This window comes from Carcharhinus amblyrhynchos, chromosome 2 (genome assembly GCF_965287045.1).
Source record: "Carcharhinus amblyrhynchos chromosome 2, sCarAmb.v2.hapA, whole genome shotgun sequence".
Taxonomy (NCBI): Eukaryota; Metazoa; Chordata; class Chondrichthyes; order Carcharhiniformes; family Carcharhinidae; genus Carcharhinus; species Carcharhinus amblyrhynchos.
The window spans coordinates 142,571,780-142,584,552 of NC_137325.1; the positions used below are offsets into that span (position 1 = coordinate 142,571,780).

The 12,773-nt window shown below is 49.8% G+C and overlaps 1 protein-coding gene across 1 annotated transcript in view; it reads right to left on the reverse strand.

Annotated features, from left to right (window-relative positions):
- Positions 1 to 2,364: 2,364 nt before the first annotated feature.
- The window catches only part of ghrhrl (growth hormone releasing hormone receptor, like), a 52,197-nt gene continuing 41,788 nt past the window's right edge, over positions 2,365 to 12,773 (reverse strand). The window contains exons 8-13 of the mRNA XM_080213596.1: positions 12,522 to 12,582; positions 10,457 to 10,526; positions 8,671 to 8,762; positions 5,059 to 5,188; positions 3,038 to 3,079; positions 2,365 to 2,463 (exon numbers count right to left, since the gene is read on the reverse strand). Of these exons, the coding sequence (XP_080069722.1) occupies positions 2,365 to 2,463; positions 3,038 to 3,079; positions 5,059 to 5,188; positions 8,671 to 8,762; positions 10,457 to 10,526; positions 12,522 to 12,582 (494 nt within the window). The remainder of the gene's footprint in view (positions 2,464 to 3,037; positions 3,080 to 5,058; positions 5,189 to 8,670; positions 8,763 to 10,456; positions 10,527 to 12,521; positions 12,583 to 12,773) is intronic.

Genomic DNA, 12,773 nt, shown 5'->3' on the forward strand with positions numbered 1-12,773 from the left:
CCCCGGGTGCTCCGGTTTCCTCCCACACTCCAAAAACGTGCTCTGAGGCTGATTGGTGTAACAAATTATCCCTAAATTAGTCTTCCCTCAATCTTCCCCAATAGGCGTAGACAAGGGTCATGGGTAGAGGAGAGCACTCACAATGTTAAAATGGTGGCGTGGGCTCGTTGGGCCGAAGGGCCTGTTTCTCATGCTGTGTTGTTCTTTGTTCAACAGTTCCCCCCTCAGCCTTCTCCGCTCTAAGGAAAACAACCCCAGCCTAACCAACCTTTCTTTATAGCTGAAACACTCCAGCCCAGGCACCATCCTAGTGAATCTCCTCTGTACTCTCTCTGATCCACTCTTCACCTATGCATACATAGGTGTACATAGCTGAGGCTCAGATATGGGCTCACCCTCCCACCTCACTGATTGCTTCTGAGTACTGAGCCTTCCCTACAATCCCCAATCTCACATATATCTCTGTCTCATCTTCAACCTCACAGATCACCCCCACAGCACCTCGATCTAAAATTGTTGATGGAAAATATAATAATGCCTCGAACACTGGAACACCAAATGGACCCAACTCCAAGATCAGTCGTTCCCCATCTACAGTTCCAAAGCAATTTTAAAATAATTGACAAAGAACAAAGAAAAGTAGAGCACAGGAACAGGCCCTTCGGCCCTCCAAGCCTGCACCGATCATGGCGCCCTCACTGACTATCACTGTTTGTTGTGCAGATACATGGATTCGGGCCGGTGTCTGTGGGAGCTTGCACATTCTCCCCGTGCTTGCGTGGGTTTTTTCCAGGTGCTCCGGTTTCCTCCCACACCCCAGCTCTCAGGCTGATTGGTGTTAACAAATTGTCCCTAAATTAGGCATCCCTCAATCTGGTTATAATTCCTGTATTGTGGAGTCCAATAGGCGTAGACAAAGGTCATAGGGAGAAGAGGGAACTCACAATGTTAAAATGGCGGCGCGGGCTCGTTGGGCCGAAGGGCCTGTTCCCCGGGCTGTGTTGTTCTTTGTAAACTACAGAAAACCTTCTGCCCTTACTCAGTCCTCCTTCTAGTCCTCTAGGGATTTTATAATGGGGTCTGGCAGGAGGTGGAAGGTTAGAAATTCCTCTAGCCATGGTTTTTTAAGCACTGGGGGTCTAAATCAAGCACGCCCCTCCTAATTCTGAGCCGCAACCATTTTATACATCAGGGTGGGGAGGTGGTCTCCAGCCCTGTCTGCCGAGAGAGAAAGGTAAGTTGCTTAATGCTGTAAACCTGCCCAGACAGACTGAGGCAAAAGGTCCCAGTAGACCATCCCAAAGAGCAAGGGGTGCCTTATCCAATATTTTCCCCTCAGCCAATATCAGAAGAACACATTATCCTGTCCTGGTCACATTTAAGGCTGGATTTTCCCGGCACGCTAGCTCGCAGGCTGGAAAATCTCGCCTGAGGTCATTGGGCCTCGAGGCCTACGATTCCCGTGGCGGCGGAACAGGAGAATTCCACTCACGGAGTCAGAGAGATGTACAGCACGGAAACAGGCCCGTCGGCCCACCTCGTCAAGCCGACCAGGCTTCCTAATGTGAACGGCTCCCACTTGCCTGCCTTTGGCCCATATCCAAAGATGTGCGCGGGTCAAGAGGATTGGCCGTGCTAAGTTGCCCCTTCCTGTCAGAGGGACTAGCTAGGGATGGGGTTATGGGGATAGGGCCTGGGTGAGACTATGGTCAGTGTAGACTCAATGGGCCAAATGGCCTCTTTCTGCACTGTAGGGATTCTATGGTTCTATGATGTCCCACTAAACCTCTCCCATCCATAAACCTGTCCAAATGTCTTTTAAATGTTGTAATTGTACGCACCTCTACCACCTGCACTGGCAGCTCATTCCATACACACACCACCCTCTGTGTGAAAAAGGTACGCCTCAGGTCCCTTGTAAATCTTTCCCCTCTCATCTTAAACCCAGCCTCTCTAGTTTTTGGACTCCCGCCCCCCCAGAGGAAAGACCTTGGCTATTCCCTTTCATTTATGCCCCTCATGGTTGTATAAACCTCTATAAGATCACCCCCCATCCTCCTGCGCTCCAGGGGAAAAAAGCGTTTCTGTCTATGGGAGCTTGCTATGCACAACTTGTGTTCTCAGCATTCAGATCGGAAACAAAGCACTCTCTCACCTTGTGAGTGGTAGATCTTTTCGGACTGCCCAGCAGCGATCCAAATTAGTTCTTTGAAAGTAAAGTAATATCCTGAGAGATTCCTGAGGCACTCCTGCGGAAGCGAGGCAGCCAGGAGAGTGAATTCTTCAATGGTGAAAGAGAGAAGGAGACAGGAGGGGTGGAGGAGGGGGCCGGCAGTGCTTTCCGCTTGACCTTTGAGCTAGAGTTCAACAGGTAGTGTCCATGTGGCTTCTCCCAATGACCGGCACTGTGCCGTAACTGTCCATTCTCCCCCGCAACCACCTCCTGTGTATTTCAGTCTGTACCTGTGGGAAGAATAACAGGGCGCTCTTTAATAGTTCCACAGAGTCATCAGGAGTGACCAATCCCGGTGGCACAGTGGGTTAGCACTGCTGCCCCACAGCGCCAGGGACCCGGGTTCGATCCCCGGCTCGGGTCACTGTCTGTGTGGAGATTGCATGTTCTCCCCGTGTCCGTGTGGGTTTCCTCCCACAGTCCGAAAGGCACGTTGGTTAGGTGCATTGGCCGTGCTAAATTGGTCCGAGGGTCAGTGGGGGGGGGGGGAACGAGCCAGGGTAAATGCATGGGATTAGGGGGATAGTACGTGGCTGGGATTGTGGTGGGTGTAATCTCAATGGGCTGAATGGCCTCCCTTCTCTACTTAGGATTGCCCCTTAGTACACCTGAACAGGCAGCGGAGTGTGGCGACTAGGGGATTTTCACAGTCACTTCATTGCAGTGTTAGTATACGCCTACTTGTGACAACAAAAACTTTAATTGAATTAATTTAGTCTGAAGAAGTGAAGATGAGAGTTGTTTTGGAGAGTGACCATTGAGGACAATGATGGCTTGATGTGTCATATTGAAGCTTTCACTTACTTCTTGGTTAAGGAAACAGTACAGCACTCCAACGATAAACCCCTGCAGAGGAACAGAGAGCAAGAGGTCAACCCTCAGTAAAACCTTTCACAGCTGGAAGAAACAAGGTGAGCTCTTGGACCTCGCTCGTGAGAAGAAGGAAAGAATTTCATTTATATACTGCCTTTTACGTTGGGGCGGCACAGTGGCACAGTGGTTAGCACTGCTGCCCCCCAGTGGCAGAGATCTGGGTTCGATTCCCGGCTTGAGTCACTGTTTGTGTGGAGTTTGCATGTTCTCCCCATCTCTGTGTGGGTTTCCTTTGGGTGCTCCGCCTTCCTCCCATAGTCCAAAGATCATAGAATCCCTACAGTGCAGAAGGAGTTTATTCAGCCCATCGGGTCTGCCATGACCACAATCCCACCCAGGCCCTACCCCCATAACCCTATACATTTACCCTGCTAATCCCCCTGATAGTAAAGGATAATTTAACACGGCCAATCAACCTATCCTGCACATCTTTGGACTGTGGGAGGAAACTGGAGCGCCCGGAGGAAACCCACGCAGACACGGGGAGAACATGCAAACCCCTCACAGGCAGTGACGCGAGACCGGAATCAGATCCGGGACCCTAGCGCTGTAAGGCTAGTCACCGTGCCACCCCAAACACAAAGACGCAACAAAGATGCACGGGTTAAGTTGATTGTCCTTGCTAAATTGCCCCATAGTGTAAATATGTGGGGTCATGGGGATGGGGGGGATGAGTGCAGGCTCGATGGACCGAATGGCCTCCTTCTGCACTTTAGGAATTCTAAAAGCAAATTACTGCGGAAGCTGGAAAATCTCAGCGGGTCTGGCAGCGTCTGTAAGGAGAGAAAGGAGTTGGTGTTTCGAGTCCAGATGACCCTTTGTCACAACTAAAAGTCATAAAAAAAGTACTTTTTGAAGTCACTGTTATATATTGTGGATAACACCACAGCTAATAGGCACACAGCAGAACCCGCACACTGTAAGGCCAGATAATTTGCTTTAGTGGTGTCGATTTAGGGATAAATATTATCCAGGATTTCCGGAATAATCACAGAACGTTCACAGCACAGAAGGAAGCCACATGGCCCATCATGTGTGCCTCAGGTGAGAAACCAGAGACGCGGAACTCCCCTCCTCTCTTCGTCAATCCTATAACTATCTACAAGACGCAACCATTCACCAAAGACCCTTAGACAGCACCTTCCAAGCTCACTTCTATCTAGAAGGACAAGGGCAGCAGATACATGGGGAACACCCCCACCTGCAAGTTCCCCTCCAAGCCACTCACCCATCCTGACTTGGAAATATATCACCGTTCCTTCACTGGGTCAAAATCCTGGAATTCCCTCCCTAATAGCAATTGGTGTACCTACACCTCAGGGGCTGCAGCGATTCAAGAAGGCAGCTCACCACCACCTTCCCCAGGGGCAACTAGGGATGGACAATGAGCCACTTACCTGATGAAGGAGCAGCGCTCCAAAAGCTAGTGGCTTGTACCACCAAATAACCCGTTGGGTTTTAACCTGATGTTCTGAAACTTCTTACAATAAGTGTTGGCCAACCAGAAACGCCCGTGTCCCATGGATGAATGAAAAAAAGTCCTTGAGGTGTAGGTACACCCACAGTGCTGTTAGGAAGGGGGTTCCAGGACTCAGGCCCAGTGACAGTGAGTGAACAGTGATATGTTTCCAAGTCAGGCTGGTGAGTGAGTTGGAAAGGAACCTCTCGATTGTAGTGTGTGACAAATCGGACAGCCACGTCGACTCAATTCTCTGCCAGGCTCCAACTTTGTCTGAGCCCAGGGATCTTGAGTCTCTTCTATCTTGAATTTGCTTCTACACAGCCGAAGGCCAGAGGCGATGGGCCGAATGGCCCCCTTCTCGTGGGGGAGATCGTGAGGATGTTTGCGGTGGCATCATGAGCGAACACAGTGACGTCACGGCACCACCAATCCCTCGCAAAGAAGGTCACCACCATGCCTCCCCTGGGACAGTTCAAAGGTCACCCCGTACCTGAAACGATCCAATGCAGAGGTCGAGGTAAAGCTGAGTGGTCAGCACTGCTCCATCGGGTGGGAAAGCACACACGATATAGTGCACACCAAACAGGGGCACCAGGAGAAGTGTCGACTTTGTCAGTCGCCTGTGGAGGGAGAGGAGAACAGGTCATATTTTTCAATGTTTATTTATTATTGTCACATTGCATTAACACTGCAATGAAGTTACTGTGAAATTCCCCGAGTTGCCACACTCCGGCACCATTTCGGGCACACCGAGGGAGAATTTAGCAAGGCCGATGCACCTAACCTTCCGGACTGTGGAAGGAAACCGGAGCCACCCAGAGAAAACCCACGCAGACACGAGGAGAATGTGCAAACTCCAAACGGTGACCCAAGCCAGGAAGCGAACCCGATCCCTGGTGCTGTGAAGCAGCAGTGCTAACCACTGTGCCGTCAGGCCACTCTACATCTAACTATAGAACTCCTACAGTACAGAAGGAGGACATTTGGCCCATCGAGTCTGCACTGACCACAATCCTGCCCAGGCCATACCTCCGCCACCCCATACATTTACCCTAGCAGGTGTCCCTGACACGAAGGGGCAATCTAGCACGGCCAATCCACCTAACCTGCCCATCTTTGGACTGTGGGAGGAAACCGGTGCACTCAGAGAAAACTCTCGCAGGCATAGAACATAGAACATTACAGGGCAGTACAGGCCCTTCGGCCCTCGATGTTGCGCCGACCAGTGGAACCAATCTAATGACCCTCTAACCTAAACTATTCCAATGTTATCCATGTGCCTATCCACTGACCATTTGAACGCCCTTAAAGTTGGCGAGTCCACAACTGCTGCAGGCAGGGCATTCCACGCCCTTACTACCCTCTGAGTAAAGAACCTACCTCTGCCATCCGTCCTATAATTACCACCCCTCAACTTAAAACTGTGCCCCCTCATGTTAGCCATCACCATTCGAGGAAAAAGGCTCTCACTGTCCACCCTATCTAACCCTCTGACCATCTTGTATGCCTCAATTAGGTCACCTCTTAACCTTCTTCTTTCTAACGAAAACAACCTCAAGTCCCTCAGCCTTTCCTCATAAGATCTTCCCACCATACCAGGCAACATCCTGGTAAACCTCCTCTGCACCCCTTCCAATGCCTCCACATCTTTCTTATAATGCGGCGACCAGAACTGTACGCAATACTCCAAGTGCGGTCGCACCAGAGTTTTGTACAGTTGCAATGTGACCTCACGGCCCCGAAATTCAATCCCTCTCCCAATAAAAGCTAACACACCGTACGCCTTCTTAACAACCTTATCAACCTGGGTGCCAACTTTCAGGGAGCTATGCACACGTACCCCGAGATCTCTCTGCTCGTCGACACTACCAAGACTCCTTCCATTAGTCCTACATTCTGTACTCCTGTTACTCTTACCAAAGTGAATGACCTCACACTTTTCCGCATTAAACTCCATTTGCCACCTCTCAGCCCAGCTCTGCAGCTCGGACATGGAGAGAATGTGAAGACTCCACACAGACAGTGACCCGAGGCCGGAATTGAACCCGGGTCCCTTGCGCTGTGAGGTAATTCTGCGTTGCAGCGATTCTATTACAGGAAGGATGTGATTGCACTGGGGGGGGGGTGCAGAGGAGATTCACCAGGGTGCTGCCTGGGGTGGGACATTTAAATATTGGAGAGATTGAATAGGTTTGGGTTATTTTTGCTGGAGTAGAGAAAATTGAGGGGGTGACCTGATCGAACTGTACAAGATTATGAGAGACATGGACAGTGTGGATAGGGAGCAGTTGTACCCCTTAGTTGAAGGGTCAAACGCAAGGGGGCAAACTTTCAAGGTGAGGGGGCAGGAGGTTTGGGGGGGATGTGAGGAAAAATCTTTTCACCCAGAGGGTGGTGAGGGTCTGGACAGCGCTGCCTGGGAGGGTGGCGGAGGCAGGATGCCTCACATCCTTTAAAAAGTACCTGGATGAGCACTTGTCCCATCACAACATTCAGGGCTATGGGCCAAGTGCTGGTAAACGGGAGGTCAGAAGCTTCTCATGTGTCGGTGCAGACTTGATGGGCCGAAGGGCCTCTTCTGTACTCTATGGTCCCAGGCTGATTCCTGGGATGGCAGGTCTGTCATACGAGGCGAGACTAAGTCGGTTAGGATTATGTTCACTGGAGTTTAGAAGAGTGAGAGGGGAATCAAGGATATTTTGGCCTTGGAGGGAGTGCAGAGGAGGTTTACTAGGCTGATGCCGGAGTTGAGGGGGTTGAGCTATGAGGAGAGGCTGAATAAACTAGGCTTGTACTCGTTAGAGTTTAGAAGAATGAGGGGAGATCTCATTGAGACGTATAAGATGATGAATGGGATGGATAGGATAGAGGTGGAGAGACTCTTCCCGCTCAGAAAGGACAATAGGACTAGGGGGCACAGCCTCAAGATAAAGGGGGGGCGGTTTAGAACGGAGTTGAGGAGGAACTTCTTCACTCAAAGGGTGGTGAATCTCTGGAATTCTCTGCCTGTTGAAGTGGTGGAGGCTGCCTCGCTAAATATATTTAAGACGCGGGTTGATGGGTTTTTGATAAGAGAGGGGATTAAGGGTTATGGGGAGAGGGTGGGAATGTGGAACTGAGCCACAACAGATCAGCCATGATCTTATTGAATGGTGGGGCAGGCTCGAAGGGCTAGATGGCCTACTCCTGCTCCTATTTCTTATGTTCTTATGTTCTTATGAATCGCATAGAAACTTATAAAATTCTAACAGGGTTAGACAGGGTAGATTCAGAAAGAATGTTCCCCATGGTGGGGGACTCCAGAACTAGGGGGTCATTTGTTTGAGGACAAGGGGTAAACCGTTTAGAACTGAGGTGAGGAGAAATTTCTTCACCCAGAGGGTGGTGAATGTGTGGAATTCACTCCCACAGAAAGTAACTGAGGCCAAAACATTGTGTGATTTCAAGAAGAAATTAGATATAGCTCTTGGGACTAAAGGGATCAAGGGATATGGGAGGAAGGTGGGGGGTCTGGAGATAGAATTTGACAATCAGCCATGATCAAAATGAATGGGGGAGCAGGCTCGAAGGGCCAAATGGCCTACTGCTGCTTCTAGTTTCTGTGATTCCATGGTTCTATGAATCAAGGGTTATGGTGAGCGGGCAGGTAAGTGGAACTGAGTCCAGGAAAAGATTAGCCATGATCTTATTGAATGGTGGAGCAGGCTCGAGGGGCCAGATGACCTACTCCTGCTCCTAGTTCTTATGTCCTTATGATTCTATGATCGTGTCCACACCAGCCATCAAGCACCTAACCTCATTTACCAGCACTCGGTCCGTCGCTTTGTGTGCTGTGACATTTCAAGTGCTCGTCTAAATGCTTCTTAAATGCTGGGAGGGTTCCCACATCTACCTTTCCCTTCCAGGCAGAGAGTTCCACATTCCCACCGCCCTCAGGCTAAAGAAATGCTTCCTGCTCTAAATGTCCTGCCCAGTTGTGTGGTAGCGCAGTCCGTGATACCATTCGAAGAAGTCACGCGGAAGTGCCCTAGATCCACAGTGGAGGGTGAGATGTTCCTGTGCTACAGGTGCCCGGCTTCTTCAGCCTGCCCAGTTAACTCACCTGTACTGAGAGGAATTAGCTGTGTGGATCTCCCTAGGGATCAACTTGTGGACCAGGATCCGGATGATGTTAATAAAAAGTATGAAATTGACCTGCCAAAGCAAAAGAGGTGAGAAATAGGAGCAAGAGTCCCTGCAGTGCAGAACAAGGCCATTCAGCCCATCGAGACAGCACCGACAACAATCCCACACACATCCCATCCCCGAAACTCCACCTATTTACCCTTGCCAATCCCCCTGACACCAGCGGGCAATTTACCACGGCCAATCCACCCACCCTGCACATTTGTGGGAGGAAACCGGAGCACCTGGAGGAAACCCATACAGACACGGGGAGAACATGCAGACTCTGCACAGACAGTGACCCAAGCCGGGAATCGAACCCAGGTCCCTGGCGCTGTGAGGCAGCAATGCTAACCCACTGTGCCACCGTGTCACCCAAGTTAAGCTATAAATTTAAAGCGAGACTTGTCTCACCCCAGTACTAGTTTAAACTACTCCTCCAGTTAAAAGGAATGAAATCTTAAATGTCACCATTCACCACATCATTACTGTTGTAGGGCAGGTGATGGCCTAATGGTATTTTTGCTAAACTATTAATCCAGAAACTCAGCTAATGTCCTGGGAACTCAGTTTGAATCTCACCACGGCAGATAATGGAATTTGAATTCAATTGAAAAATATCTGGAATTAAGAATCTACTGATGACCATGAAACCATTGTAGATTGTCGGAAAAACCCATCTGGTTCACTAATGTCCTTTAGAGAAGGAAATCTGCCATCCTTACCCGGTCTGGCCTACATGTGACTCCAGAGCCACAGCAATGTGGGTGACTCTCAACTACCCTCCAAGGGCAAATAGGGATGGGCAATGAATGTTGGCCTAACCAGCGAGGCCTATGTCCCATGAATGAATCGAAATAAGGACACTCACCAGCTAGAGGCTGAAATGGGTATAAGAAAAACAGCATCCCCTTCCCTCTCTGCACTGATCACCCTCTTGAAGCAATTCCTAAGTTAGCATTTTACAGTTCACTATCCAGGAGGTTTGTGGATGCTCCATCCACTGTGGAATATATTTAAGGCTGAGAGACAGATCATTGGTTTCAGCTGAGATGTAAAGTGGAATTGAGATGGGAAATTGGCCGTGATTGATCTGGACCATAGAACAGGCTCGAAGGACTTTTTTCTTTCGTTCATGGGACATGGGCGTTGCTGGCCAGCATTTATTGCCCATCCCTAGTTGCCCTTGGAGGGTAGTTGAGAGTCTACCACATTGCCGTGGCTCTGGAGTCACATGTAGGCCAGACCGGGTAAGGACGGCAGATTTCCTTCCCTAAAGGACATTAGTGAACCAGATGGGGGTTTTTTTTTCCGACAATCAACAATAGCTTCATGGTCATCTGTAGGTGCTTAATTTTTTTTTCTTGGATTCAAATTCCACCATCTGCTGCAGCGGGATTTGAACCCGGGTCCCCCAGAACATTGGCTGAGCTTCTGGATTAATAGGCCAAATTTTAACGACACATAAGCCCTGATTTCGGGGGTGGGCGAGACTCGGAGAATGGCGTTCTCCGTTGGCATCAGGCAGGATCGTACGAAACTCGGGCGGATGTGCTGGTAAAATTCCACCCACAGTCTGGGCGATAATACCACCTGGCCATGTCCCCCCACCCCCCCCCCCCAACCCCCGCCCCACCCCCGGGCTGTATTGTCTACCCCTCTACAGTTCCCCAAGGGCTCGTTTTACTTTTCAAAAGACACAATTTGACTTTGGCGTCACTCACCGCAATAGAAGTCATAATCGGACCTTTGATAATCCACCAGTACGGAGAGCCTTCAATAACATCCCAGCACCTACAAGCACGCAGAGTGTTAATCGGAAACGCTGCTTTTCTTCCATTCTTGATGTTATCATTAGCGATACACAATTCCTACTATCGCGAAGGGAGAAGACATGCGGTGGAGAGTCGCTGACCAGAAACCGACAGCCAAGTTCCGCACACATGAGGACGGCCTCAACCGGGACCTTGGGTTCATGTCACACTACCTGTAACCCCCACGACTTGCCTGGGCTTGCAAAATCTCACTAACTGTCCCATCTGGAGACAATTCACATCTCTTTAACCTGTGATTATCCCTCTCCCCACTCACATTGTCAAGAGTTGATTATCTGTTAAGACTTGCATTCCAACCATTATCTTGCAATTGTGTTGGTCTACATATGCTCTGTTTGTGAACACAACTCTCCACTCATCCGATCAAGGAGCAGCGCTCCGAAAGCTTGTGATTCCAAATAAACCTGTTGGACTTTAACCTGGTGTTATGAGACTTCTAACTATGCCCACCCAAGTTGGGCATTGGCAACTCCACATGGAAGGAAGACGGCACATGGGAAATACATTGCCGTTCCTTCACTGTCGCTGTGTCAAAATCCAGGAACTCCCTCTCTAACAGCACTGTGGGTGTACCTACACCACAGCGACTGCAGTGGTTCAATTTCTTCACAACCTTCTTATCGACCATTAAGTGTGGGCAATCAGTGCTGGCCTAGCCAATAGTGCCCACATCCCGTGAATGAGTAAAGAAAACACACACTCTTAGCAGCGCAGAAAGCACTTTATCTATTCTTTGGAGGAGGCAATGGCCTCAGTGGTCTTCATTGGCTAGATCAGCATTTATTGCCCATCTCTCATTGCCCTTCAGAAGGTGGTGCTGAGCTGCCTTGAGCCGCTGCAGTCCATGTGGTGTAGGGCCTCCCACCGTGCTGTTAGTGAGGGAGTTCCAAGAACCAGCGACAGTGACGGAACAGTGATATATTTCCAAGTCAGGATGGGTGAGTGAGTTGGAGGGGAACTTGCAGGTGGGGGTGTTCCCCATGTATCTGCTGCCCTTGTCCTTCTAGATGGAAGTGGGTTTGGAAGGTGCTGTCTAAGGATCTTTGGTGAGTTGCTGCAGTGCGTCTTGTAGACAGTACACACTGCTGCTACTGAGCGTCGGTGGTGGGGGGAGTGGATGTTTGTGGATGTGGTGCCAATCAAACGGGGCTGCTTTATCCTGGATGGTGTTGAGCTTCTTGAGTGTTGTTGGAGCTGCACCCATCCAGGCAAGTGGGGAGTATTCCAGCACACTCCTGACTTGTACCTTGTAGATGGTGGACAGGCTCTGGGGAGTCAGGAGGTGAGTTACTTGCTGCAGTCTCTGACCTGCTCTTGTATATACAGCATCTATATGGATGGTCCAGTTCAGTTTCGAGTCGATGTTAACCCCTCCCCCCCTAGATGTTGATGCGGAATTATTCCCTGTGGTAGTGGGTTCCGCATTCTCACCATTCTCTGGGTGAAGAGGATCCTCCTGATTTCACGATTGGTTTTATAGACCCTGGTTTATTTTCATTCCACCAAGTTGCGGTGGGACAGTGGGTTAGCACTGCTGCCTCACAGCGCCTGGGGTCTGGGTTCGATTCCTGGCTCGGGTCTCCGTCTGTGTGGAATCTGCACATTCTCCCCGTGTCTGCGTGGGTGTTCCGGTTTCCTCCGAAAGGACCGGTTAGGCGCGTTGGCCGTGCTAAATTCTCCCCCCAGTGCACCCGAACAGGCGCCGGAGTGCGGCAACTAGGGGATTTTCACAGTAACTTCATTGCAGTGTTAATACAAGCCTACTTGTATTAGATAGGCATGTGAACAGACGGGGATTAGAGAGATAAAGGTGGTTGGATAGGATAACGTGATGGTCGCGGGCTCGAAGAGGCTGTTCCTGAGCTGTACTGTTCTTTATTCTTGTGACACTAATAAATAAACTCCAACTAATCCCCAACCTTAAATTTCATTACAAAGGGAGCACTTTACTTACTCTGTGTTTTCAAATTGAAATTTTGTGATCACCCAGGCAACGGTACATACAGTGGGAATACCTTGAAGGAGAGAGATTTACTATTAGAACATCATCAAAGCTGGAGAATTAAGTTTGTCTTCCGGCTTCAGGCTGGCGAGGGGATCAGGAGAAGCTGGATTGAAAATCAGGTGCTGGTAACGATAATCTGCTCCCGCCAAGATACTCACATCAATATTCACCACGCACCTCACCATCGGCTGCAGGCCAGAG